This window comes from Larimichthys crocea, chromosome III (assembly GCF_000972845.2).
Source record: "Larimichthys crocea isolate SSNF chromosome III, L_crocea_2.0, whole genome shotgun sequence".
In the NCBI taxonomy this organism is placed as follows: Eukaryota; Metazoa; Chordata; class Actinopteri; family Sciaenidae; genus Larimichthys; species Larimichthys crocea.
The window spans coordinates 15,040,401-15,065,265 of NC_040013.1; the positions used below are offsets into that span (position 1 = coordinate 15,040,401).

At 41.2% G+C, this 24,865-nt stretch overlaps 2 protein-coding genes across 8 annotated transcripts; one reads left to right on the forward strand and one right to left on the reverse strand.

Annotated features, from left to right (window-relative positions):
• On the forward strand, positions 1-12,922 carry arhgap22a (Rho GTPase activating protein 22a). 3 transcript variants are annotated; one of them, XM_027277206.1, is made up of 12 exons: positions 242-312; positions 434-533; positions 1,749-1,843; positions 5,263-5,459; positions 6,241-6,328; positions 8,901-9,029; positions 9,220-9,430; positions 9,523-9,655; positions 9,741-9,814; positions 10,240-10,361; positions 10,455-11,457; positions 11,548-12,922. In XM_027277206.1, the coding sequence occupies exons 3-12, from the start codon at positions 1,810-1,812 to the stop codon at positions 11,765-11,767; spliced, it is 2,211 nt and encodes a 736-aa protein (XP_027133007.1). In that variant the 5' UTR covers positions 242-312; positions 434-533; positions 1,749-1,809; the 3' UTR covers positions 11,768-12,922. The 3 variants fall into 3 exon arrangements, with proteins under 3 accessions (XP_019109854.2, XP_027133007.1, XP_019109853.2); XM_019254309.2 differs by lacking the exons at positions 242-312; positions 1,749-1,843 and adding an exon at positions 1-188; XM_019254308.2 differs by lacking the exon at positions 1,749-1,843 and having other exon boundaries at positions 248-312.
• On the reverse strand, positions 12,174-24,725 carry mapk8a (mitogen-activated protein kinase 8a). Of its 5 annotated transcripts, none has more exons than XM_019254313.2 (12): positions 24,648-24,725; positions 20,345-20,511; positions 19,962-20,091; positions 19,789-19,847; positions 19,519-19,657; positions 17,485-17,650; positions 17,125-17,196; positions 16,020-16,202; positions 15,798-15,922; positions 15,600-15,663; positions 14,779-14,856; positions 12,174-14,225 (listed from the first exon to the last, which is right to left on the reverse strand). In XM_019254313.2, the coding sequence occupies exons 1-12, from the start codon at positions 24,681-24,683 to the stop codon at positions 14,050-14,052; spliced, it is 1,395 nt and encodes a 464-aa protein (XP_019109858.1). In that variant the 5' UTR covers positions 24,684-24,725; the 3' UTR covers positions 12,174-14,049. The 5 variants fall into 5 exon arrangements, with proteins under 5 accessions (XP_019109858.1, XP_010735860.1, XP_019109857.1 ...); XM_010737558.3 differs by lacking the exon at positions 24,648-24,725 and adding an exon at positions 22,854-23,095; XM_019254312.2 differs by lacking the exons at positions 17,125-17,196; positions 24,648-24,725 and adding exons at positions 16,638-16,709; positions 21,646-21,717.
• Positions 24,726-24,865: the final 140 nt, after the last annotated feature.

A 24,865-nucleotide genomic window follows, 5' to 3' on the forward strand; every position in this document is an offset into this window, starting at 1 on the left:
CTTCCTTTAGTGAGCGACAGACTGAAAAAGAAGAGGAGGGCAGAAGGCCACTGCAGCTGTGTTTTACTTCTCTGGAAATCACTTTCTATCACTGCAGCTTCTTGGGACTATATGATGCTTTCTTGTGCAGCACGGAGACTTTGGCTCCAGGCTGAGAGTCGTCTGGTCTGCCCATCGGAGATGACATGGCAAGTAATACTCGCATGACTGTTTATTTCCTTCCTTCTATCAGAGTCTGTTCACATCAGCATTCTTCAGGCACACGTCATATGCGTGGTAAAGATGGTAGCTATAGTAGTCACTTCTCTTTGGGTATGTGAATGTCATTTGATTTATTTCAATTAAGTAGAGGACTGAGATCTCAGTCTTGCCATTGTTTAGACTCTGAGGGTCTGTGTGTGTGTGTGTGTGTGTGTGTGTGTTGTGGTTCTAGAAATGGCCCCAGCGCAGAAGTATACACTGTGTAGACGAGTTCGTAACCATGAAACCATTCAGGAAATCTCTCACCAGTGACAAACAAAAGGAATTGGCAGGTAAAGCGTTCTCTTTTTTTGTTTGCTTTTATGATGTTTGTTATGTTTTTTATGATACAACTTTCTGGCTGTCTCAAATCTCATGTAAAGTTAAGCTCTACTTTTAATATACGTATATCTGGGTCCACACAATTTCTGTCTTATATGTATCTGTATGAGCCCTTCTCTATCTGTCAGGGTTTGAGCTGTTTTTATGAAAGTATGCAAGTACTGCAACCCCTTTATAAAGCCATCATCAAGGCAGTGTAGAGTTTTAACCATTTGTGAATGATTGTTATGTGTGAGCTGAGTATTTTCATCTTATGAGAAACCTCAGTCAGCTGTCTCTGGGCTGCATTTTAGTCCCATCCAGCCTCTCAAACGGCAGCATTTATCTGCTTTATAACATCCACTACAATCCTACCAGGCAGAATAGGAACAAGAACATCACACCCTTGAGTGCTGTGGCTTTCACCTTACAGATTGCTGAGTGACTGAGTAGTGTGGCGTTTCCCCCCAGTCTATGAATCCTAGCCTGAACAAGTCAGGATACTAAATGTCTTACAGTGGAGTTTCGTCAGTTTTAAACAGACATTTGCTCAGATTTGTCACACGTCTGTTATGGTTTATAGGTAAAGACAATACAATGACTTGACCACTTCATTAAATGGTAAAAAATGGTGTCAGTTAAATCAAATGTATTGATCTGAGGTTGTACTTTAGATCCAGCAAACAGCTGGAGGAACTGTGTGAGGGAGCCGATTTAAAGAAATGGGTGACAAGACAGAGGACACACAGCCAGACATATTTATAGACGGTGAGAAATTGATACTGAGAGTGTGCAGCAGAAGGTAGAGAGACAGAGAGCAAAGCAGGGAGAGAGAGAGAGAGAGAGAGAGAGAGAGAGAGAGAGAGAGTGGGCAGGGCTCGAGGTATGTAAGAACAACAGCACGCCCGGCCGGTGGGACAGACAGGGGGGAGTGAGACGAAAGGAAGAGGAGGGGAGGAAGAGGAGAGTGTGTGGTTAAGTGCTTATCAGCGTGTGTATGTGTGTGTGTGTGTGTGTGTGTGAAACCAGACATTGTCCAAGTGCAAGACAGTGAGCCAGGGAGGGAAAGAGAGAGAGAGAGAGAGAGAGAGAGAGAGAGAGAGAGAGAGATGCTGGTAGAGGATGAGGAGTAACAGGGCGAGGCAGCAGTGAGAGGCACTGAGTATGTGTGTGTGTTTGAGGAATAGTGTGTGAACAGAGGGATGCAGTCATGTCTCTGTGAGAGGGAGCAGCACAGCAACGGTAACCATGCTGAGCCCCAAGATAAAACAGGCACGCCGGGGTAAGCACAGTCCCTCCTACTCCCCTTTCTCCATCACTCCTTTGCGCTCCATCTCTTTTTTTTCCCTCCATGCTTCTTTCTGTCCTCTCTGCAGTCCACCTCCTTCTTTCCCTCTCTCTCTCTCTCTCTGCCTCTGCAGAGCTCCATCTGTCCTGCTGTCTTTGTAATAATGTACCATCAATACTGTTGTCAGTGCTTTCATTGATTATGACATCAGAAAGGTGTAACAGTGCCACGTTAGCACAGAATCTGCACACCAGTGTCATCCTGCATCCCAATGACTATTGTAATCAGCAATGACCTGAGTTTTCCTGCATGGTTTGAAGTGTTGAGGTATTTATCTTCTGTGTCCAAGGCTTAATGAGAGTTAACAGGCTCTACTATAAGGTGATGTAATCCCTTGTGTCTCTTGATTATGCTGTCCTCATTCCTAGAAGATTTTGATCCTGATGGAGATACTGTGGGTTGTAGTAAACATGGCTGCTGGATGGAAAATCCTCCAACAGTGGTCTGCATCCTGACATGTTCACACCTGAGCGCATGACCACATCTCTTATTTTATTCAGGGTTTATTGGGTTAGTATTCGGTCGGCAACAGATAGATCAGAGGAGAGAGGAATGCAGGGCTCTCTACTCCTGTAAATCACAACAGCTGACTGTCAAACATAGTTCCTCTAACGCGGGGTAAAATCCAATTGTGACCGCTGAAGTGGGGACACCATATATTCATGCCTCTCACATGACTGTGTGAAGATGAATAAGGAAGCTGTAAATCACAAGAACAACTCCTGGCACCGAGATTAGCACGATGCAGAATATAGATACTTGCTGTGCTCTTCATAGCAGGTGGTTGCTACAGACAACCGACACACACTGTTTCAGGTCGCCTGGGGAGTTGTGCCAGTTGCCAACTTGTCTCAAGGAAATGCACTACCATTGTTTTTTTCAAGAATATCCCCAGAGGCATTTTCACTATGACAGGAGATAGTAAAAGATTCTGTGGGGATCTGTCATCGCCTTGAATTAATATCACATTTTTGTATGAAAATGGACTTAACGGAGCAGAATATTGGTTCGCAGAAGCCTTAAGATCACTTATTTTCTGTGTGTGTTCAGGCATGGTTGTTGCTTCAATTCTCCCCTGGCAGTCATTGTCTTATTCTAAACCAGCTGTAAAAATAAGACTATAAAAGATGATGGGAAAGAGAAGTGCCTCTCCTTTCTCCTTCACGAACACAGTTGGAGAGTGCAGCAGCCACTTCAGTTTGCTTGCCACGTTTTGTGCGCTTGCCATCTCTCATTTGCTGTAATGGTATTCTCCTTTGATTAGATTTCCAGCTCTGCTCTCCTCTGACCCTTTAATGCAGCATCATTCAGGGCAGATTCATACAGCATCACAGAGCTGGATCTGCACTCAGAAGCTTGGATATAAGACCAGAATCCTAAAGCTGTTAAGTAGTTACATGGGAAGATGTTACTGGTGTTGTTGGAGGCTTCTCTCGATTATCTGTGTGGCTGAATCATTTTCAGTATGTGGACATTTGAATAAATAATGAAGGGTTTTAATCAACAGGATGTGATCCTTTTTGAGACATAGCATTTTATTATTGCCTCAAATTTTCATTAATGAGACCTTAAAACCAAAAGTTTTGATACTATTAATAATAATTACAAAATATTGTTATAGTTTAATTTATATATTAGTAAGACCATTAATATGTGTGTGTAAATACAATATGTACCTTAGTACTGTAAACATAATTGAGTTGAGTATTTCCATTCTACGCTGCTGTAGACATTCTTACGTCACTTCTGTACGTCACTGTACTTTTTACTCCATCTCACAGTTACTTAACAGAATAAGATTGTATATATGAAAGGTATCATGATCTTAAAGGTCATATCTATACGCATGTTTCCATTAGTTTATAATCACCTGAAAATTACAATCATTACTTTATAATTAGGCCTTTATATCTACAAAGGGAGAAGGTCCTCTTCAGTAAGTCCACTATGTTTCTACAGTAATTCAGAACAGACAAACTGATCACTGGCTCTAGATTTCACAGCAAGATGCAGTTTATGTGCTGTTGCTCACATCAACACACATCGAAATGATGCAGCAAAGCATCATTAGTAACAAATGTAATTATGATATAATGACTGACTGGGCCATTTTCAAACATAATGAGTAATGTAACAACTCAGGTTAAGTACAGATTTGACAAACTGTACTTACATATTCTCAGTACACTTACATAGTTTACTATACGCTACAGTTCAAAGGGAAATAACTCATACTTACTTTTATTATACAGATATAATTACTAGTTTTTCTACAGATTAAGATTTGACATTAAATTAGTTCCACCTCCACTAACTATGATATGCTGCTTACATATTAATGCATATGTAAAAATAACTCAACATAAGTAGTTTAACACTCAAAGGGGCCATTTTCCTGTATTATCATCATTCATCATTAGTAACATAAAAGTACTTAAGTGGATGTGTATATCATTTCATATAACATAAGACATCCTTGTACACTATAATTTTCATTCACAGTAGACAGTTCCTCCCTGTGATTTCCACATTTTTAAAAAAGAAAAAGAAAAAAAAAAGCAGTACAAGACGCAGCTATGTCAGTCGTATTTTTAGATCCTGTTCTGCCTGCTTCTGCTGTCAGCATACAGTTTTGTTAATGATTGCTTCACGTGGCCTCATCTCTACACTCCCTTCCCAGCAATCATGAGTCTGCAAATGAAGGGCATCCAGAAAGGAGAGAAATAAAATGAGCAGTCCAGACAGAGAGCTGATAAGCAAGAGAGAGAGAGAGAGAGAGGGAGGGAGGAAACTGGAGAGAGAATTCAGTCAGACCCTTGCAGATGCCTTCCCTGCTGTCCTCAGCAGAAAGCAAGATGCAATTAACAGGAAGAAAAAAACGCCATTGATTTCTCTCTCCTCTCTCCCATCACGCTACTGTAGCTGTTTTTGCTCTATACCTTTGGTATACCTATGCTGATATAAAATCCATGTTGATAGTTAAAGTGCAACCTGATCTAAAGCAGAATTCCTCTATGCAAAGAAGTGACATTAAAAACAATTATAACAACCATATAATAAAATGTAAAAGTATAAATCAATGGATTTTATCTTGGATGTGTTTGCTGTAAAATGGAGACCACGGCTTGGTGGAAACATGGAGGCATGGTCAATCCTGTGGGCTTAGCTGTACCTATGGGAGATTTCTGTGAATGATTCAGGATCGTCTCTCGCTGAATTTCTTAGAATAACAGCAAAACAAAAAAAGAATGTATCCTCTGTGCTGATGTAACTCTGTTTCTTGATCTCTCTGACTCACTGTGATTCTGATGCTATTAATCCAGTAAGCTCACTTTATGTGTGTGTCCATGCAGCACGGTCCAAGAGCATGGTGCTTGGAGAGTTGTCTCGGGTCTCCAGGCCATGCTCTCCTCTGGATCAGGAGAAAGCACTGAAGGCAGGCTGGCTGAAGAGACAGCGGAGTATCATGAAAAACTGGCAGCTGCGTTGGTTTGTCCTGAGGACTGAAGCTTTGTATTTCTACAAGGACCAGGATGAAACCAAGGCACAGGTGATGCTTATAAAATGAGACAAGACAGGTACCTGATATTACCTGTTGCCTTGGGAGGCTGCGCCGCTTTGGTTTCATTCTGCTTCAATACCTGATATAAGCTCCATGAGTTTATCTGATTCCCTCAGGGTCGATCCACTGTATGTTCTTTAACACTAAAAATTGCTTATTGAGACCACAAAATACATTTTGGAGCCTTTGGGTAAGATATAGCACTTTTCTGTATTATGTGACCACGATTTTTAAAGCTACATTCTCTCAATTTTATATATTTGGTGTCAAACTATAGCTGGATAAATACATCTTTCACTTAAAAATCATCCTCCATTAAGATATCCCACATTCTCCATTACAGCCAGAGTGAGTTGTTATTGCCCTGACACACACACTGATAATGTGGTAACTAGCTGCCCTGTGGTTCTGCTGTTAGCACTTAGTAAGTGACCTTTGACCTCCTCTATGCTGGAAAGATTAGAAATGCAAGTACATCAGGAAGCACCAGAGGGATAAATAGATGAAAAGATGTTTCCCTGAGTCATCCCTCCCTCCATCATCATTACTTCCCTCTGTTGGATGGATGCCCAGAGTCCAGTGTACTCAGAACCCTATAATGTTTAACATGCACTACACATCCAGGTCCAGAATCACTAATTGATTTCTTGTTTGGCCCTTGAATACCATTGATACTGATGTTTTCCTCATGCCTGTCTGTCTGTCAGTCACTCTGTCCTTCTATCTGTGTATCTGTCCGTCTCGTGCCTTACTCTCCTTTCTCCTACAGGGTTGTATTCCTCTTCAGGGCAGTCAGGTCAATGAGCTACCTGCCAATCAGGATGAGCCTGGTCGCCACCCTTTTGAAATTGTTCCAGGTGAGTTGGCACAGTGACAAGTCGGATGTGTGGAAGTGAGTACATGAGTAAGTCTTGTTGAGCCTCTTGAGTAAGTGATGCTGAACCATCTGTTTAGTACTGAGTGCCAGAAAGAAAAACCTGTGGGCTAAGCCATTACATTTCTGTTTAAAAATGCATGATCAAGCATGTCTAACATAATTTTACACCAACACCAAGAATTTTAAATGTTTTTTGCAGAAAAAGACATAAAGATCAAAGCTGAACTCAGTGCTAATAGTACCACATCTCGCTATACTTGCCACCCATGAGTTTTTGGTGCTTGGTAGGTGATAAAATCCCAAACTGTGTAACCTCAGTCCATACACAACAAGCATGAGAGAATGAGCCTGATGGTTTGTTATAAATTACAGAAAATATCTCTCTGTGATTTATTATACTGTACATAGAGCAGGTCATAATCTCTGTATAAACCTTGTCGACCCAGACTCGAACAGAAGTAAATCATAGCTGCATATGAGTCACAGTCTGTAACACATGCATGAAATATGTAGAACAGCAGAATAGATGTGATTGCCACAGCCATGAGTCGGATTGTTAAACAAGGACTTCATTCATTTCTGCTCTTGACAGCGTGGGGTTGGCATGATTACGGTCAGAACAGTGGACAGTATGTGCAGCACATAGATCAGAGGGGCTGCTCGGTCAAAACAAAGTAAGAAAGAGAGAAAGAAAGATGGCAGTGCCTCTGTTTGGCTCTGAAGGAATGGCATCTCGGTTCATATCATCATAGATTCACTTGCAAGCAATTCATTCCTCTTAAAGGCAGCCACTGTTCAGCTGTAGCCCCTGTTTACCACTGGCGATACAGGTTCACCATGGGCCATTACTGCAGCAGGTTGAGTAATACCCTGACAATTTATCCTGAGGTGGAGGTTTCGGTTTATGATTGTAGTAAGTACATTTTTATCAGATTTGATTATCAAAGAGGAGGATGTATTGTACAAATACTGTAACCCTTATACTAAATACTTTTGAAAGCAGATTAAACTATTAAAATGTATTGTATATCTTTCTGTCTCTCTCTGGCTTTCAGTTTTGGCAGGACTGACAAGGTCTTGGTGTATAGTTTCCAGAAGCGACCCAAGATAAACACACAGTATTGCAAGAATAAAGCGACAGTTCTTTCACTGTGCACAGAAACAAGTGTGATATTTTGTCTGACAACACTAGCACGTCAGTCTCTGTTCTGCTGCACCGCCTCAGTTTCTGGTGATCTTTGCGCACACTCCCATACAGTGAGCACATATTCACACATTACCTGTGTTTAGAATTACATTAATGTCAGCACATTTAACAGCTACTGCAGGACTGCATGGTGGTAAAAGGAACACACTGCATCATAGTGGCTTTAATTATGTATGTGGCCTTTCTGTGTTTGTGCACAGCTCCACTTAAAGGACCATTCCAGTGGAACACACATTTAAACTCATTTACTATTAATGAACACTGACAGAGGGCTAACTGAGTCAATTGATTCTTCAGTTAGCGAACTGTAAATTTATTGCAGAAGTGCAATATTGTAATTTGATATTGATCTATGGTTACTATTTTTTTTAATTCAACTAAACTGTTCATAATTGTTGATTAATACATGCAATGATGTCCTAACCTATTTCTTCTTTTTCCCACCTCACATTCAGCCACTGATTACTGGTACTAATAAATTATTAGTTATCTGCAATGCCAATACAAATGAATGGCTGCCTAAAAATGAAGAAAAACACCCTTAAAAATCTATGATGTCCCTGGGAAAACTGTTGGCAGTCATGCAAATTATGTGCGATTCGTAGTCAAAGGGGTGAAAACATGCAAATACACTAGTGTGGTCTTTCAACATGAGGTGGCATCCAGTGTCGCTTTCTAGAGAAATTTTGTTAGTGAAAAGATAGAGGTAAAGCCCCGCGACAGAAAGACACTGCATGAAAGGCACGGTGCAGTTGCTGGTGTCCACAGGGAATACTACTATTTCTGGGTCATTTCTCTTACACACAACACACCATGCACCACAGTGCAGGACTTATAAAGCCTACTCACCAAGTGATGTGCAACCCCAAATCAACTCACAAAAATCTGTCTTATAGATTGTTTTTATAAAATGGTTTTCATCAGTATAAAATGTAAGAACATTTCAGCTATGAATAGCTGTTTTGATTTGTAACTGAGCAGTGCTTCTACTGTACCTCTCACGCGATTACAAAGTTACATTAAGGAACTAAAACTAAAATACACTAAAATGTCAAACTAAAATGTCAAACTGGGTGGTATCAAGCTGCGTACAGCCAGAGGAAGAGGAGGCAGAGCTGCCTGGCTGTATCTTTGTACTTTACAGGGGTGCTGGAGCTAATAAGGTTATTGAAAATACTGTTATTTTATGTTGGTGTTAGCCCCGGTTTTATAGACGATACAGCTTATGTGATAAGCAAAGTCATTTGCAAAAGCTGTATCTGTTCTCTGCATGATTCTGCATATTTGAAGCGCAGTGGTTCAGAGATGTTAGTGATAAGGTAATGAAATACGGTTGTGTTTTCAGGGGGAACTGGAGAAAAGGATCGAACAGGAATAAGCCATGAATCATTCCTGCTGATGGCCAACTCTCAGAGCGACATGGAGGAATGGGTCAGGGCCATACGTCGAGTCATATGGGCTCCATTCGGAGGAGGTGATATTCTTAAACATAAGCATACACATACACACAAATGTCTACATATAGTACTGTTTATTGTAGTTACTGTAAGTAACTTAAGTAATCAATTATTTTAAAAAGGGACTTAAACACACATACTGTAAGAAAACCTTCTGTGCTATTAATGACCTGATTTGTGTTCATCTGTTGTGTTGTGTGGCTGTAGGTGTCTTTGGGCAGCACCTAGAGGAGACAATGTTATACGAGGCCCAATGTGGCCCTCAGCGACTGGTCCCTGTGCTGGTTGAACAGTGTGTGTGTTTCATACGTGAACATGGGCTTGAGGAGGAGGGCCTTTTCAGGGCCCCTGGACAGACCAATCATGTTCGAGAGCTGCAGGATGCATTTGACCGTGGCGAGAAGCCAGTGTTTGACAGGTGATGCACCGGAAGGGGGCATTTTTTTCTATAGCAGCATGCCAAGCTATAATTTATGCTGGATAGTATTCTTTATGTCCACTCTCTTACAGTACCACAGACGTCCACACAGTGGCATCCCTGCTAAAGCTGTACATACGGGAGCTTCCAGAGCCTATAATCCCATTCTCCAAATACACACAGTTTCTCTCTTGTGCTCAGCTTCTTACCAAGGATAAAGCAACGGTAATTATTGTCTCCTTAACATTTCTTTTCTCCTTAACACGTTTGCAAATTCCTGCTTTTACAGTAAACATGTCTTTTTTTCAAGGGTATCCTAGAGCTAGGCAAACAGGTTAAATCCCTTCCTCAGGTCAACTACAACCTCCTTAAATACATCTGCAAGTGAGTAACCAATGTCTTGTTCTCTCCTGTATAAATCAGTAGCTGTTAAACACACTGATGTGACTCTAATGGGTTTTATTGTTGCTGCTATTTCCCATTCACTCTTTGACGATTGAGGATTTGACACCTTGTCATACAAGAGAAATAAGATTCATTACACCCACACCCTTGTCATCATGGGAAGTGACATCACATTGATTGACTCTGAGTGTGTTTAATTATATATCCTCTGTGCCTTCTTCATCTATATCATCTACGTCAGCTGAGCCCACACTCCAGCAAGAGTCATGACTCAGTCTTCCTTTTCATCAGCTCGAATTCTACAGAATAAAAAAGAATGATTGGTTCCTAATAGTTTGAAGCAGAGGACTCAACACTGATGATTAAACATATGTAGAAATAGGTTCTGCTTTTTGTTTGCTCAGGTTTCTGGATGAAGTTCAGTCTTACTCCAATGAGAATAAGATGAGTGTTCAGAATCTGGCCACTGTGTTTGGGCCCAATATCCTTCGGCCCAGAGTGGAAGATCCAGTCACAATGATGGAGGGTTGGTAAAAATATATTAAAATTGCTTTCCAATATGCACAATACTAGGACACATTTCAAGCAGGTGTATACTAATGTGTGTACTCAAAAACAGGAAGCTCACAGGTGCAGCATCTGATGACTGTGTTGATCAGTGAACACGCTGGACTTTACCAACGGGAGGAGCCGGAAACTGAGATCAAGATTCCTCCACAGCAACAGCAGAATACTATCCAACGGTGCAAAGTGGAATGGCTCTCACAAGAAAACACTGACCCTCCACCCTCCTCAGGCACAGACTTGAAAACCCCGAAAGAGAAACCCCAACCCTCCACCCCTTCTGCAGTCAGTAAGCCAACAGCACCAAGCCCCATAACAACGCTGGAAAAAGGTGAGGATGTTCAGATTGAAGGGAAGGACGAGAGCAGGACAGAGGAAAAAGCAGATGGCAAAGCAGAAGAGAAAGGTGGAAGTGAAGTAGCCATTAGCCCCAGTAAACAATCTAAAGCCCTGCCTTCCTGGAGGTGCTCCTTCAAGGGCAATGCCGCATCTGGGGGGCCAAGGGGGAAAATCGGGGGGTCAGCAGGAGATGTGTCAGCAGCTGCTGGGAGCAATTGGCTGATGAATGGCCTGTCATCCCTCCGAGCTCACAGGCGCACAACCTCATCAGGTGAAAGACTTAAAGACTCTACTTTGTCTCTGAAGGACTCAACCCTCTCCCTTAAAGAGACCACTCTTTCACTCAAGGACTCACATAGAGACTCTGATGAAGACTCCCCTCAAACATCCCTCTCACACAGAGCCCTCCTCCAATCCCACAGACTGTCTGCCTATGACAACGTTGCCCCGTCCAGTCTAAGCCTGCCTGCTGACACCTCCATCTGGACATCCTTCGAGATCTCATTGGCCGAGCCAGAGGGAAGCAATAAGGCAGTAAAATTAGGGCAGGGTCAAGAGAGATCCACAGAGGTGAGGGACAGTACAAATACTCTGGACAACAGTGCAAGTGGTACTGAGGATGATCTCGCAGGAACAAATGAGGGTCTTACCAACATGCTGACTGAGCTCAAGCAGGAGCTGAAGAAACAGAGGACGAGTTATGAAACCTGCATTCGCAAGTAAGAATGAGTCACTTGCCATTTCCTGTCAAATAACAAATTAAAATCAGCATGATGTGTTATTTGTAACATCTTTCTGTTTTCCTTGAGGTTGGAGGAGTCCTGTGCTAAGTACCAGTCCCAGGTAAACTGCCTTGAGGAGGAACTTGACCAGGAGAAGAAAAAGTTTCACATGCTAGAGATCCGACTCAGGAACTCAGAGCGGGCTCATCAAGACGCAGAGAACCGAAACATTCTCCTCCAGCAAGAGATGGAGGAGTTCTTCAAAACCCTTGGAGATCTGACCACGGGGGCTACACGGACCAACTAGACAAAGCCAACCTGCCTTCATCTGGTCCAGCAGAGGAGGAGGAGCTTGATTACTGGAAAGATCAGCCAGCCCCAAAGCTTTGAAGACCAAATACCTCTAGTGCAGTACTACTTGCCATCGTGTCCTCTTTAGTACAGCCGTCTTGTGCCTACACTGACCAGTGCCGGTGCCAAACAAGAACTCTTCTGGACCAAGCAGCTCTCATTTAACCATTCCACAAAATCCCTGACTATTATACACCATAGGTCACATAGCTAATTATTTATTGATTAAATTCCTCTGTTAGAGAGCAGAAAAAGCCTTACATGCAAGGTTTAGCCTTCCCATACACACCCTGTTCATTTCCCTCGAGAACTCTTGACAGAAATGTTAACTTTGACAGTAAAAGAAACAACAATGTGAGACATTAAAATTCAACTTCTTTATTTGCTGGAGTTAAAAGTAGACAGTTTCCATTTCTGGTGTATATAATTAGTCTGTTAGTGAGGCAATTTCAGATCTTAAAATTCACACAACTGGCCTTACCAAAACACACCACAACAGGTTAACTCTTTGCTGTCAGTGTTTGGCCAAACCATCAGAAGACTGCAGCATCATCCCAGTAGTGCTGAATGGCTTTCCTTTCTTTCCTCTAAATGTACCTGCACTAAAACCAGATTTGCTCAGAGAAAACTCATGCGTAGTCTATTCTATCTTTTCTATTTTTGAGGAAATGAAGGAGAGGAAAACCACACAAAGAGGGAGCCACAACAGTCTAGTTGAGATGTGGCCCAGAAGGGGTCAGGACATGCGTCACAATCCCCAAAGTGCATTCTGAGAGCTGATGCTAGGGGTAACTGCCTAGAGTGCCCAACCATGAAAGGGGCAAAAGGGACAGGTTGGGAATTTGAGCCATCAAATACATCCAAAAGGTTATCATGGCAGGTAGCAAATGCCTGTTTCCTGACTCTCAGAAAACATACATACATCTACAATAAAATGTACAGATCAATCACTGACTATACTAATCTATGAATTATATTGCACAGAAAACAAAAAAAATGAAACAAAATGCATATAAACAGTACTTCCGAATGAAATGTACATTACATAAAATAGACGCCTCCTAGCTTGAAATAAATTAAATAAATAAATAAATAACACAAATACAGAAAAAAAAAAGATCTTTTGTTCTCATTTCTTTCAAATGATGTGTGCCATGATATACATACTGTATGCTTCAAAAATGTGTTTGAGTGTGTGTGCATATGTGAGGTAGAACTCAGAAAGACGCACCACAGAAGAGAGGGGCGTCTGCCACGGAGAGGACCGAAAATCATTTAACTGAGTAAGGACACTTAAATGAAATATCTTAAATATCAGACAGCTGTGAATAATGTCTGAAAGAACCGGCCAAAAGGGTAAAGTGACTAATTTAGACTTAGTCTCTGGTGACAGTCCCCAAGTACAGAACTCATTCTAGCCATTGGAGTGGCCTATATTAACTTGTTACAGCGCTAACATTAATCATTGGCTCCTCACTATCTCACATTTCTATTCACTTACATTCACCCTGTTCTTCCTCATCCAACAGACCATCACCTACAAATGACATCTATGTAAATAAACAAGTTAAAATACAGTCAGTTAACAGTATTCTATAGTAAAAAAAAGAAATTCAGTGTCAGGGTAATAGACAATTTGACTGCTTGTCAAGATGCACACAATCAGAGGTGACAAAATACTAAGAAATAAGTTAACTTGGATAAACCAAGCGACGCTTTCTACAAGAAAGATGAGGAACAATATCAAAATAAAATCATCCATCTGCAATTGGATCCAAGATGAAATGTGCTATAGTCTACTGTTAAAGAGAGAATTGGTGTAGATTCATTCAACTGTCCCAAAAATAATACAAAAATGCCAAATGAACAATTCAAAAATATAGTCAACATAATATTGCAGTGCTAACAGTATGGTATTCGACTGTTTAGCGGTAGCTAAAAAACAGCAATGTGTAAAATACACTCGAATCCCTCTCTTTCATAACATACATCACAGATTCACATCAAAACATACTCTGATTCTTTGCAGCAAAAATACAGTAATAATGATACAATTTCAAACCACAGTCATTTACAGCAGTGTAGGGGAAATAAAAACAAACTGTACATTAAAAGCTTAGCTCTACAAACTAACATGAGAAGTTCCATTGGCCTAAACCCTCTCCCATCACACACACTGATGAGGAAAGGTTTGCTTTTGTGTGTAGGTGTGTGAATGTGTACGTTTGTATGTGTGCGTTATCTGCAGCAGGCCAGTGCACCCAGAGAGGTGTGGCTGTCCAAGCTGCTGTCTGTTTCAGAGGTCATGGTGGGGTCACTGCTCGGGTCAGTGGGCTCTGTGGACATGGACGAGACATCGTTGGCCGAAGAGGAGGAGGACGTGGGCTGAGGGGGGCTGTCGATCACTGCTGCACCTGTGCTGCGAAAAACACACGTCAACGAATAGGTTTCATTGAAATACACGGGATGCTACCATTATCTGATGAGTCACGTGCTTAAACTTAATATAAGTAAGGAGTTAGAAATAAAAAGATTTCCAGAATAAAGTCCATTTGAGAGTAAAGCTGCAATATTTTGTGTAAAATTCACAATATTGCAACAAAAATAAATTTATACTAAAAAGTAACAGAATTATCTGGGAGAACAGATTATTATATGTTATGACTGAACTGCGTAGACTAGATTAAATGTGCATCTTCTATTTTCCTAGGCAGCATACTTTTACCAGTACACAGTCTGTGTCTGCAGGCTATGTCACCTCTCTTTACTCTTGATATGAGATAAAAAGTATTAGCATTTTTCATTATTCAATCATACAGACTACTGTAAGTGTCAGACCACTTTCAGGTCTACATTAATCCCCTGAATAAAATAAATATGTGCCTCGAGCAAACAAAATTGCCTTGACTCACTCTAATTCATCCTTTCCACCTCTTATTATCTCCCAAAGTTATAATGATTACTCACCTAAAGGAGGTGGTTGGCCTCTTATCACTCCATTTTTTGTCCACTCCTCCCATTCACTCACTTCCTTATAAATTAGCCCTACAAATGAAAGAACACAAGGAGCTTAATTAGGAAAGGAAAGACATCATTGATGCGTGTATCGTGTGATACACTTTCTTTACAGTCAGAGCGTATTACATACTGTACAGTCCAAACAGCGTCATGTTTCTAATTTTGACAGGCTATGCCGGTGTGACCCTTCCAAAAAATGAGTGAGGGGACATTATCACCTGGCAGGGGGTCAAGATGAGCTCATCCTGCTGCACAACTGAAAGTGATATTTACTCACAATCTTAAACTCTTGCATGCTCCACAGAATCAGGTTCCCCACAGTGGAAAACACTAACTGGGAGGCTTTAAAAGGAGATTTCAAGTCACGCAACACACCCTCTGGCAACTCTAGTGGAGATACAGACCTCCTTGGGAAACAATGTCTGTGACCAAATGACTGCATGTCTACACATTCACTGGCTATGCCACTGGATTTCTTTGCAATCATCGAATCTGACCAGCTGACCATTTCTATCTCATTGTAAACACATCTGATTACCAGCTGACCATTTCTATCTCATTGTAAACACATCTGATTTGCACAAAAATAAAACCAAATTGTAGTTATCTACTTCTGATTCCTATCAGGTTATTCACTTTTACTGAATAAAACCTCTTCGTAGTGCCGTGGTTTAATCCTTGTTGTGTTGCATCAGGAGCCAGAGGGTAAATAATACACTGAAACTGACAAGTGTGAGTGTAGTGTCAAGAATCTTAATGTACTGTCTAACCTTTCCACTCCTCCACAGTATGCTCCCTCTCATCCAGCTGTTTGTCTAGGACCTTCGGAGGGGGCTGCGAAAGAGAAAATGGCTTAAATGGCACATTGGTGGTACAAGAGTGATGCCAACTTTCCACTTCAAGTGATGTAACTAAAATCTCAAGGGACCCATTTAAAGATCAAGCAGTCCGATCGGTGATCCACTTACCGCTTCCACTTCGGCCGGGTCATACCAAACATTAATGTAGGGGTGCTGCAGGGCCTCATCTACGGAGATGCGCTTGGAGGCATCAATCACTAACATCTTGGATAAGAGGTCTCTGGCTTGGCTCGCTGAGGTGAGGAACAACAAATAGGTGAGTCTACAAATGTGGTTTGATCTTTATGATTTAAGCTCAGGATCAATGAAGCACAAAAAAACCCCAACTACCTTTCAGTTTGTTGTGGTCAGAGTCAGCAGGGAAGAGCACATCTGGGAAGAGTTTCTCAAAGCTGTATCCAGCATAGCGTGGCCTGTTTTCTACGTACGTTCTTACTGACTGGTTCAGCTTCATTAGAAAGTCCTGAGATGGAGTGCCTAGCTGCTCAATTACCTTGTTCCACTGGTCGATGTCTGAAGTGTAAATGTTAAGGGAAGAGGATACACACACACTACTGCATCCGACACACACACACACTTTAACACACCATTAGGGCAGCGTGACATTTAATTTTCTTTAAGGTGCACACACCAACAGATCTACTGTGTGTCTACACACCCACACCTAGATAACATGATCTACAGTGATGCAGCCACTCACTCACTTTCCTATTCAGAAAATACATAACTATTGCACAGACTCTCTCAGCAGCTACCGCCCTTTACCGTTTGATTTTTTTTTCCAATAAGTGGGTGCAGCAGAGCAATGATGGCGGGTACATGTTTGTCGGGTGGAAAATTTGACAATGGATAGCAAAGTGACAGAGGGAAAGTCTCAGGATGGTGTTGGATCTCTTCACACACAATGAAGTGATGACACAGTGATCAATCAATGATGGGGAAGGATACGATCAGTGCCGGGGAACAACACACTTCCCCTGATCATCTCGGCCACTATGCAGCCCACTGACCATACATCCACTGGAGGTGGACGTTTAGATGACAGGGAGGTGGGACATGCAAACAAAATGGTGAAGGGAGAAAAAAAAAACACAACAACAGTGAGAAGAATGCAAACACAATGACAGTGGTGTGATGATATGTGGAAATGGAAAATGGAGAACATGCAGCATCAGCCAGATATATGAGAGAGAGCAATGCAGTGTTGAGCAGATAAAACTGAAAAGAGACATGCTGATGGAAATCTACAGCCCATAACTGCCAGAAGGCTTCAAATATGGCACATTATACTGCCCCGAGGCCTGGAACAAAATCTAATATTCAAGGCGAAAACTGACCAGGGAACGTTCTGACAGTTTGCACAGCATGAAGCACAAACACTTTAAAGACTGTTAATATGAACAGTGTGAAGCATTTTAAAAAGACCCAAGGATACAGTCCCTTCCTGGGAAGAGGATTTTATGGCGTACCATTTCTGCCAGAATGCAGCCCACAGACCATATGTCCACTAGTGAAGTGGAACACGGTAAACAAAGCCAATAAGAGGTGAGAGGAATGCACAACAACAGGTTAGTTACACAGAGAAGGCTAGTTAGTGAGCATTTTCATACAAAAATCTGCATTATGTACAGCATGCAGCTTTCACACAGTGTTAACAGCAAGATTTATCCCTGTTCATTGGTTACTATAGATCCATCTACAGTGTCACTGTCAATGTCAATTCATTTTTATACAGTGAAAACTAACAAGGAATTACACTTGGGGTCGCAGATACAGCACATAGATAATCACTAACCATTGGCTTGGTAGCCCATGCCGAGGATAACCTCTGGTGCTCTGTAGTAGCGTGTAACCACATACGGTGTCATCAGGAGGCCTGTGGCAGCCGTCCGAGCCAAGCCAAAGTCCAAGATCTTCAGTGTACAATCTGACTTGACAACTATGTTGCTGGGCTTGAGGTCCTTTAGAGGAATGCACACCAAAATGTAACTTTTTAGATTTTTGTCCATGGAAAGCAAGGACATAAAAAAAAAGTTATTCAGTACTTTTCAAACCTGGACCTTATACTTCCATATTTCTGTGTCAAAGTGACTAATGGGGACAAGTTTTGAATGTGGTTGTGTATTGAGTGAGAGCGCTGCAGCCTGAATCTACGGACAATTGTGCAATCATCCAATATAAGTATAAGAAATGATACATTTTCTGTTCCTTTCACTTGCTCCGCTGTGTTCTGAAATCTAAGGAGAGGTGAGTTGACTTGTTGCAGGATGTCAACAATGGTACTGTACTGTGAGCATAGTAATGCTCCAGCAGGGAATAATTTATTATGTTCTGAGTAAAGAAAGCTTAATGTTATGTAAATACATTTATGTCTCATTTTATGGCTATATATTTAGCTGATTTTGACAATGTGGATGAGGGTTTTTACACTCAATGGCCACCTGTATTAATTTGAGCTGGTGTGTAAGACTACAAAGTGAAGGACAGAGACGGGCAACATGCCTGTGAAGTTCTGGAGACTAGTGATGTTACCGTAACTCTGTACCCACAGAAGAGATTTAAAGACTGGATCAGGAGAAAGGTACAGAACATATTTCTTTGTAGGATTGTTTCCATAATGTTGTCATACTGTTATAATAACAAACTGAGCAGTTCAGTGACAAAAACAAGTACTTTTAATAGCCATATTTTGACTGTGTGGAATTGCCTACACAGATTATGTTGCAGGCTTGAGTTGTAGCTGCTGGTCAAATACTCGACCAAATTCATAAGAATTGCTGTCCCCATTAGTCAGACACAAAAAATGGAAAATAAGGTCCAGGTTGAAAAAAAAGACCCTTTAATGCAGCTAATGTACTGATTTCTCTTTAACTGTCTTTAAGTAAAAGAGAGAAGTGACATATACATATAAGTGGCATAAACATCTTTTCACAACATTCTGAGACAAAATGGACCACACATTACATCATTTTATCTTAACCTGCTGTATTGTTCAAACATGATTTATTTATAGCTTTGTGTTTAGTTTTGTGATCATGGTATTGTCTGTACAAGTCACATGATACATTATCCATCATGACTAAAATCCAGCTGATAGTGTGCAGGTTCCAGCTCACGCTGCAGCTGTTTTCTTAAGATTACTTTTGTCTATGTCAGGTTTCCCTGAGGTACAAATTGCTTACTGAGGTGTTTTGCCTGTTAGCAAGAAAAGCATTTTTAAAGTTTCCAGATGAATTAAGTAGTGGCATATTACAATATTGATTTTTTTTTTTAAAGATTGGCTGGTTCTTCATTCTAATGAGGAATATTTTTTGTTGAAGATATAACATTCCTTATTAAAAGACCTTTGCATAATACATTTTTTAAGTAACCAGCAATTATTAAGCTATTACCAGTGATAACATTATTATTGGCATCATTTCTGTCATGAGATGCACACCTGGCTCCATGTTTCTGATGTAGTCTCCCTTCCTAATGAGGTGCAATTGCAAATCACAGTGCATGCATACATTTTACTGCTTACTATTGATCCATATGGGAAAATTATACATTCACCTGCCCTATTCGATATAAAGGCCAGAGGTCTGTATCAGACAAGCTGTTAGATACTGTCAAAAATTACTTTTTAATAGAAAGTAAAAAAATATTTCGAGTATATTTTCACAAGGGTTTTACTGCAGTATAAAAGACTATATTCAGCATCTACAAGAACGCCGTCTGACTGTTTGCCCTTACACTTTAGTGTCAAGTGTCACAGCAGGTTTAACAGTTCCTCTTTGGGACACTGGCCTGGCATTAGTGTGTGTAGTCATAGCCAACCGATCCTTACTCTGTGAATGATGCCGGCAGCATGGAGGTGTTTGATACCACACAACATCTGATAGAGCAGATAAGACAGTCTCTCGTGGTCAAGCTCCATCTGAATGACCTGGCACAGGTTGGCATCCATCAGCTCCATCACCAAGTATCTGTCAGAGCAGAAACAGTTTACACAAACGGTCGGGAAGCATTTAACCAACCCCACAAGGAGGAGTAATTCAGTTTTATGAACAATATATGCTAAGTGCTCTAAACACACACTTCACATCTGGTTACTTACACATCTTGGAATTCTTCTAATGATTTTTGTGGCGTAAATACATTTAATAAGCCAATGATCTGTGGGTATAATATGACATGAGTCAGAATGATCACATGTAAGCACACAAATTTTTTTTTCTAATATCTAAAACACCACTAACATCATGTGAAAGAATCCATTTGCAAACTCACATTTTTGTGATTGACACATTTCATTAGGACTAGCTCTCTGAACGCCCTCTTGGCATGGGTTTGATTTTGAAAGGGCCGACTCAGCTTCTTGATGGCCACATTTCGTTCAAGGATTTGGTCGTAGGCAGAGCTGAGGAACAAAATCGTTGAATCACGTCAGAATATGGTCACAACTTAATAAAACATAATAGTCTTTAGACATCATAGGTCAACATCTCCACCTTTGTCAGCAACTAGTAAAGCAAATAGTAGTACACAAATTTCAGTTTCTATGGAGTTATTGTAATTTCTTGACATTAAATGAAATGTTTTCATGAATGTTGTGGTAACCCATATTTCACCAAGTAGCTGTTGAATGAATATGGATGAGGATGAACACTCACCAGACAATTCCCTGTGCTCCTGAGCCAATGGGTCTTAGATTCTGGTACCGCTTCAGTACTGTGAACGTCGAATCCCCAACATCTAGGCTGTAGAACTCTCTTTCTCTCTTGTTTTTATTCATGGTGAAATCTTCAATTACTGCTCTCTGTGCATCCAAAAATGTCCTCTGTGTAGACAAAAACAAACATGCGGTTACATTTCTTTTGGTGCCAGGACTACACCACGAATGGTACAATAGCTGCTGAGAGGACCAGCCAAAATTTTGAAAGTCAAATGAAAATTCCTGCTCCAGAGAAAGCAGATTAAGAGTAAAGGAGAAAAGACACTGCTGAATTTCACACTTGAGGCGAGCACTGCGGTTCCTTATCTCAACAACTCAGCAAACACTCCAGGATGGAAGATTTGATATCATCAGCAATGGTGGCAGAACAGCAGGCCAACGGAAGGTCTACTCCATCATATTAAACATGACTCTCAGAGTGACTCTGTCACACTGGAAAACCAAGCCTAGTGATAATTCCTGTGAGTTTGGACCCCTGCCCAGGACTCCAGCCTAGTTCTACAAGCAGGTCTTCCACATGCACATGTTAAGTGGGTCAAGTTGCACCATGAGTCTGTGAGCCTAGATAACACACAACACAGAGATGCCAATTTGTGTACATGACATGTTCAGGAAACATGTTTGATCTTGCATTGAAACCTGTTAAAATCTAAAAAAGGAGAAACATCGGCTTCCTTTCCGCTTCTTCACTTCTTACATAAGCAACGTTTCCCTCTCCCCGACACACACTCCATATGAGGGATATAATTGCCAGAATAAAATGAGTCAGCTCTCCTTCTGTTCCTTCACAGACGTCACAAAGACGTGCATAACATCTCCCTCCCTCACAACATGAAAATAGACATGCCGTTTCTTTTTATATTTCAGACAGGAAGACAAATACGCTCGTCTGAGTTAAGATGGCTTGAATAACATCTCAGTTAACATGCAGTTCTGTTGGTGGTATGTAAAGTTATCTGTTGCTCTGTTGTTAGGTCATTGTTTTTTGTAATATTGGCTATCTTTGAGGATAACTAGGTAAGGTCAGTGCAGGAAGGGAACCACAGGATGTTAGTCGCTTCCTATTTAATCACAGACAGTGGTGTACTGCTGTGAAATAACGAGTATTGATGCTTGCAACTACATGCTGCATCAACAAATTCCTCTGAAATAAATTACACACTATTAGATTGCAGTTAGGTGTCAGCCGCAGTATTTACAAGGAATGCAGCAAACCACATCAGTCGTCTCATGCAGCACCTGAGAGGTCTGGACCTCGTGGATGGATGCATTTGAAGGCAGGGAGCTGTTATACATCTCGGTGCTTTGTATATTTCCTGCAAAAGCAGAAACACAGCAGGGTCATTCCTAGAGTGCACTGCCTTCTAATGCTCTGTTTTCTCCAAACAAGCTGCCACAGCTTAATGATTTAATGAATGGCTTCCAAGGCACACGGGCCTACTTAAAAGGACAATTCAGATCCTGGCAATGGTGGTTAACTAATAATGTCATACTAAAAATAACACACATTCATGGAAACCTGTGTGACTCTTTAATCACATATTGACACATTATTAAAAGATATGTTGCAGCTTTCTTGTCTGTAGCATCACGTAGCATAAAACAAACCCACATTATTATTTATATTAATTATATTAATATTATTCCTATAGGAAATACCATCTTAATTTATCAGGCACAGGCGGATGAGAAAAGGGACACATCTTGGCCATGCAAATATTTATTATCATCTACCTTATGGATAAAAAAAAAATACCTCATATATAAAAATCAACCTTATACAAAACTAAAGCAGCCTCTTTTTTTTCCAATCCACAAATGAAAACCGTCAGCAGGGCGGAGAAAGACACATAGAAAGAGAAAAAGACCTCGCCACATTCTCATCACAGGCACAGATTAACAGCAGAGGACCACTATCGACCCGTTATTTATGTTCATTGGATGTCAGCGTGTTAACCTTGGCCACACGACCCCTCGTCTCGTCTTGTCGGCAGCAGGTAAATGACCGGTTTGCTGCTGCTGCTGCTGCATCAGAAAGAAGCCATGCATGCTAAAATAATAATAATAAATAAATAAATAATACACGTAGCAGCAACACTGCACAAGAAGACATTATTGCAGTGATAATGACACCCCGTATCGTGATATGACAGGGCCCGTTTGTGAAACACAGTGCGCAGTCGGTGATCATACTAGCTGCTGCTGCTGCTGCTGCTGCTGCTGCCTCGATCTTTACGCGATCGCCTGCATAATGGACGTAAAACACCACAGGGACGTGGAAAAAATAATCTGGATTCTGAGTGAGTAAGTGAAGCTACAATGCTACACCCTTAAACAACAAACCACGTCCGTAAAGCAGCATGCACATATAAGCGACATACGACCCTCCCCCACGGCCAAACAATAAGCACGTCTGAGGAGCAGAGGTACGAAAAAGCTCATCTTACCTCCTGTCGTGAAATCTATCGATCTATCACCGAGGTCCGATCAGCGGCGAAATGCTCCGGAGCAGCGGACTATTTGTTTATGCCGCCGGTGAATGATGATTTATTCCGTTGTGCGGCTTAAAAATACATGACCTCACCAGAATCACTTGCCTACGTTTCCATCTGGCTGCTACTGACAGGCCGGGACGCGCAGTGCGCACGGGGCATGCGTCCCACCAGCACGTCACTCATCCACAGACACACCCACCACCTCCTCCATCCATTCTTCCTTCCTTCCGGCTATCTATCTATCTATCTATCTATCTATCTATCTATCTATCTATCACTAACTTGTTTTAGCCCACTTCCGTCCCCAACATGATACATGAGATGTTATTTTATGCTATTTATGCCTGCAGTAAATCTATTATAGAGGGCTGACATTGGCCTCACTGAAAATATAGACTTTATACTGCATGATAATAAAGTCAGACTCCAGATAGAGATATTAGCCATATTTCTGTCCAACAGCGCATTACACAAGTTATGTTTGAAATAACCATTTCCAGTAGTGGTGTAATGGAGAATGAAAGATGAGGCTGCATATTTTCCTGCTTTATATTTCTTAAAATGTTTTTTTTTTTCTTTTGGTGAGTGGGTCACTGAGCACACAGGTCAAAGATGCATTCACATACTGTATTCCTGTAACTAAAACAAAATGCATTGGAAACTGATGCCCACTGTTTCCCCCACAAACTGTCCTTGCTGCAAAATCCTTTACAGAGGTAAATGAAAGGACATAAAGGGCATATGGTGAAGTACAGTCACACAGCTTCAAGCCAAATAATCTATGGAGACATTTGACATTGATATCTGTAAGAATTATTTCTTTCTTTCTTTCTTTCTTTCTTTCTTTCTTTCTTTCTTTCTTTCTTTCTTTCTTTCTTTCTTCCCTTTTTTAATAAACAAAAATGTAGTCTTAAAAATGGAAACCTCACAACTGACAGGTGTTTTGCAGACTAACAGGCAAGATGTAAAGTTACCATTATCTTTTAAAGGGGTTTCTTACATCATGTAGGATCTGATGTTGGTGAATACAGGAGGAAACAGGTTTATTTCATGATCACTTTATGAAGAGACAAAAAGTCATTTTTCATCTTAGTTTAACTCTTGTTGTATGTTAGTATAATTGTAATTTACTATAAGATAAAAAAAAATATTGACTTGACTTTCCATAACAGTGACATTTCTATGTTTTTGGGGAGGATAATGTAGGAGGTTTCCATACTGGATCCAATAATAAAGTCTGTAGCTGTTTCCAGAAAGAATGATGCTGCAGTGATTACCTGAATAAATGAACTGAGGGCTGTTATTATTTGCATGTGTCATCAGGGCAATATTTGGCCTCTTGTGTCAGCTCACACGTCTTATTTCCCGTCCATATTCTAAACAGTGGTGATCATGTGTGGACTATGACATGCATCGGCTCTGCAGAAATCCATAGCATAGTAGTAAGGGTACCATCTAGAGTTCAGCCATCAGTTCCTACACGCTACAACAACGGAGGTAAGAGCGCAGCCATGCTCTGCGAAGGCATGTGACTGAATAAGGACATTAGATAAAATTACGTTAACTTAGCGCTGAGTAGTTTAAATTCTCCCCTGCACCCACCTGACAGCCTTGGATGATTGTTATTTATCCTTGTCCCTGCGCAGATACCCGGGGGCCTGCAGAGACAAGCTGCGTGCAGTACGCCGGCATGGATAAACGTCCCAGCACGGACTCCCGCAGCAAGCAGACAAGACTATTTCTTACCCCTTGTTCGAAGAGAGTCCGCAGTGTTATGATCATTGTGGGCAGCAACAGCAGCAGCAGCAGCAGGCTACAGTCCGATCGTTTGGCCGAGGTCGTTTGTCCTTCCCAGGCTTCTTTGTAGCGCACCTACCGCCGGGGATCCACCGCACCTTTGGGCGTCAGACGGATTAGTTAAATCGGTGTAGCTGATCTCACGCCAGTCGCTATTGGTGGCTCTG

Coding starts and splice junctions, on each gene's coding strand:
- mapk8a (XM_019254312.2), bottom strand. CDS start 21,702: ATGTATAACAGCTCCCTGCCTTCAAATGCATCCATCCACGAGGTCCAG. Junction 19,848..19,961: donor AATGTGTCAATCACAAAAAT/GTGAGTTTGCAA, acceptor TTATACCCACAG/ATCATTGGCTTATTAAATGT. Junction 16,203..16,637: donor GTTGTTCCCCGGCACTGATC/GTATCCTTCCCC, acceptor TTTACACTTCAG/ACATCGACCAGTGGAACAAG.
- arhgap22a (XM_019254308.2), top strand. CDS start 283: ATGGTAGCTATAGTAGTCACTTCTCTTTGG. Junction 9,815..10,239: donor CTCCTTAAATACATCTGCAA/GTGAGTAACCAA, acceptor TTGTTTGCTCAG/GTTTCTGGATGAAGTTCAGT. Junction 11,458..11,547: donor TATGAAACCTGCATTCGCAA/GTAAGAATGAGT, acceptor GTTTTCCTTGAG/GTTGGAGGAGTCCTGTGCTA.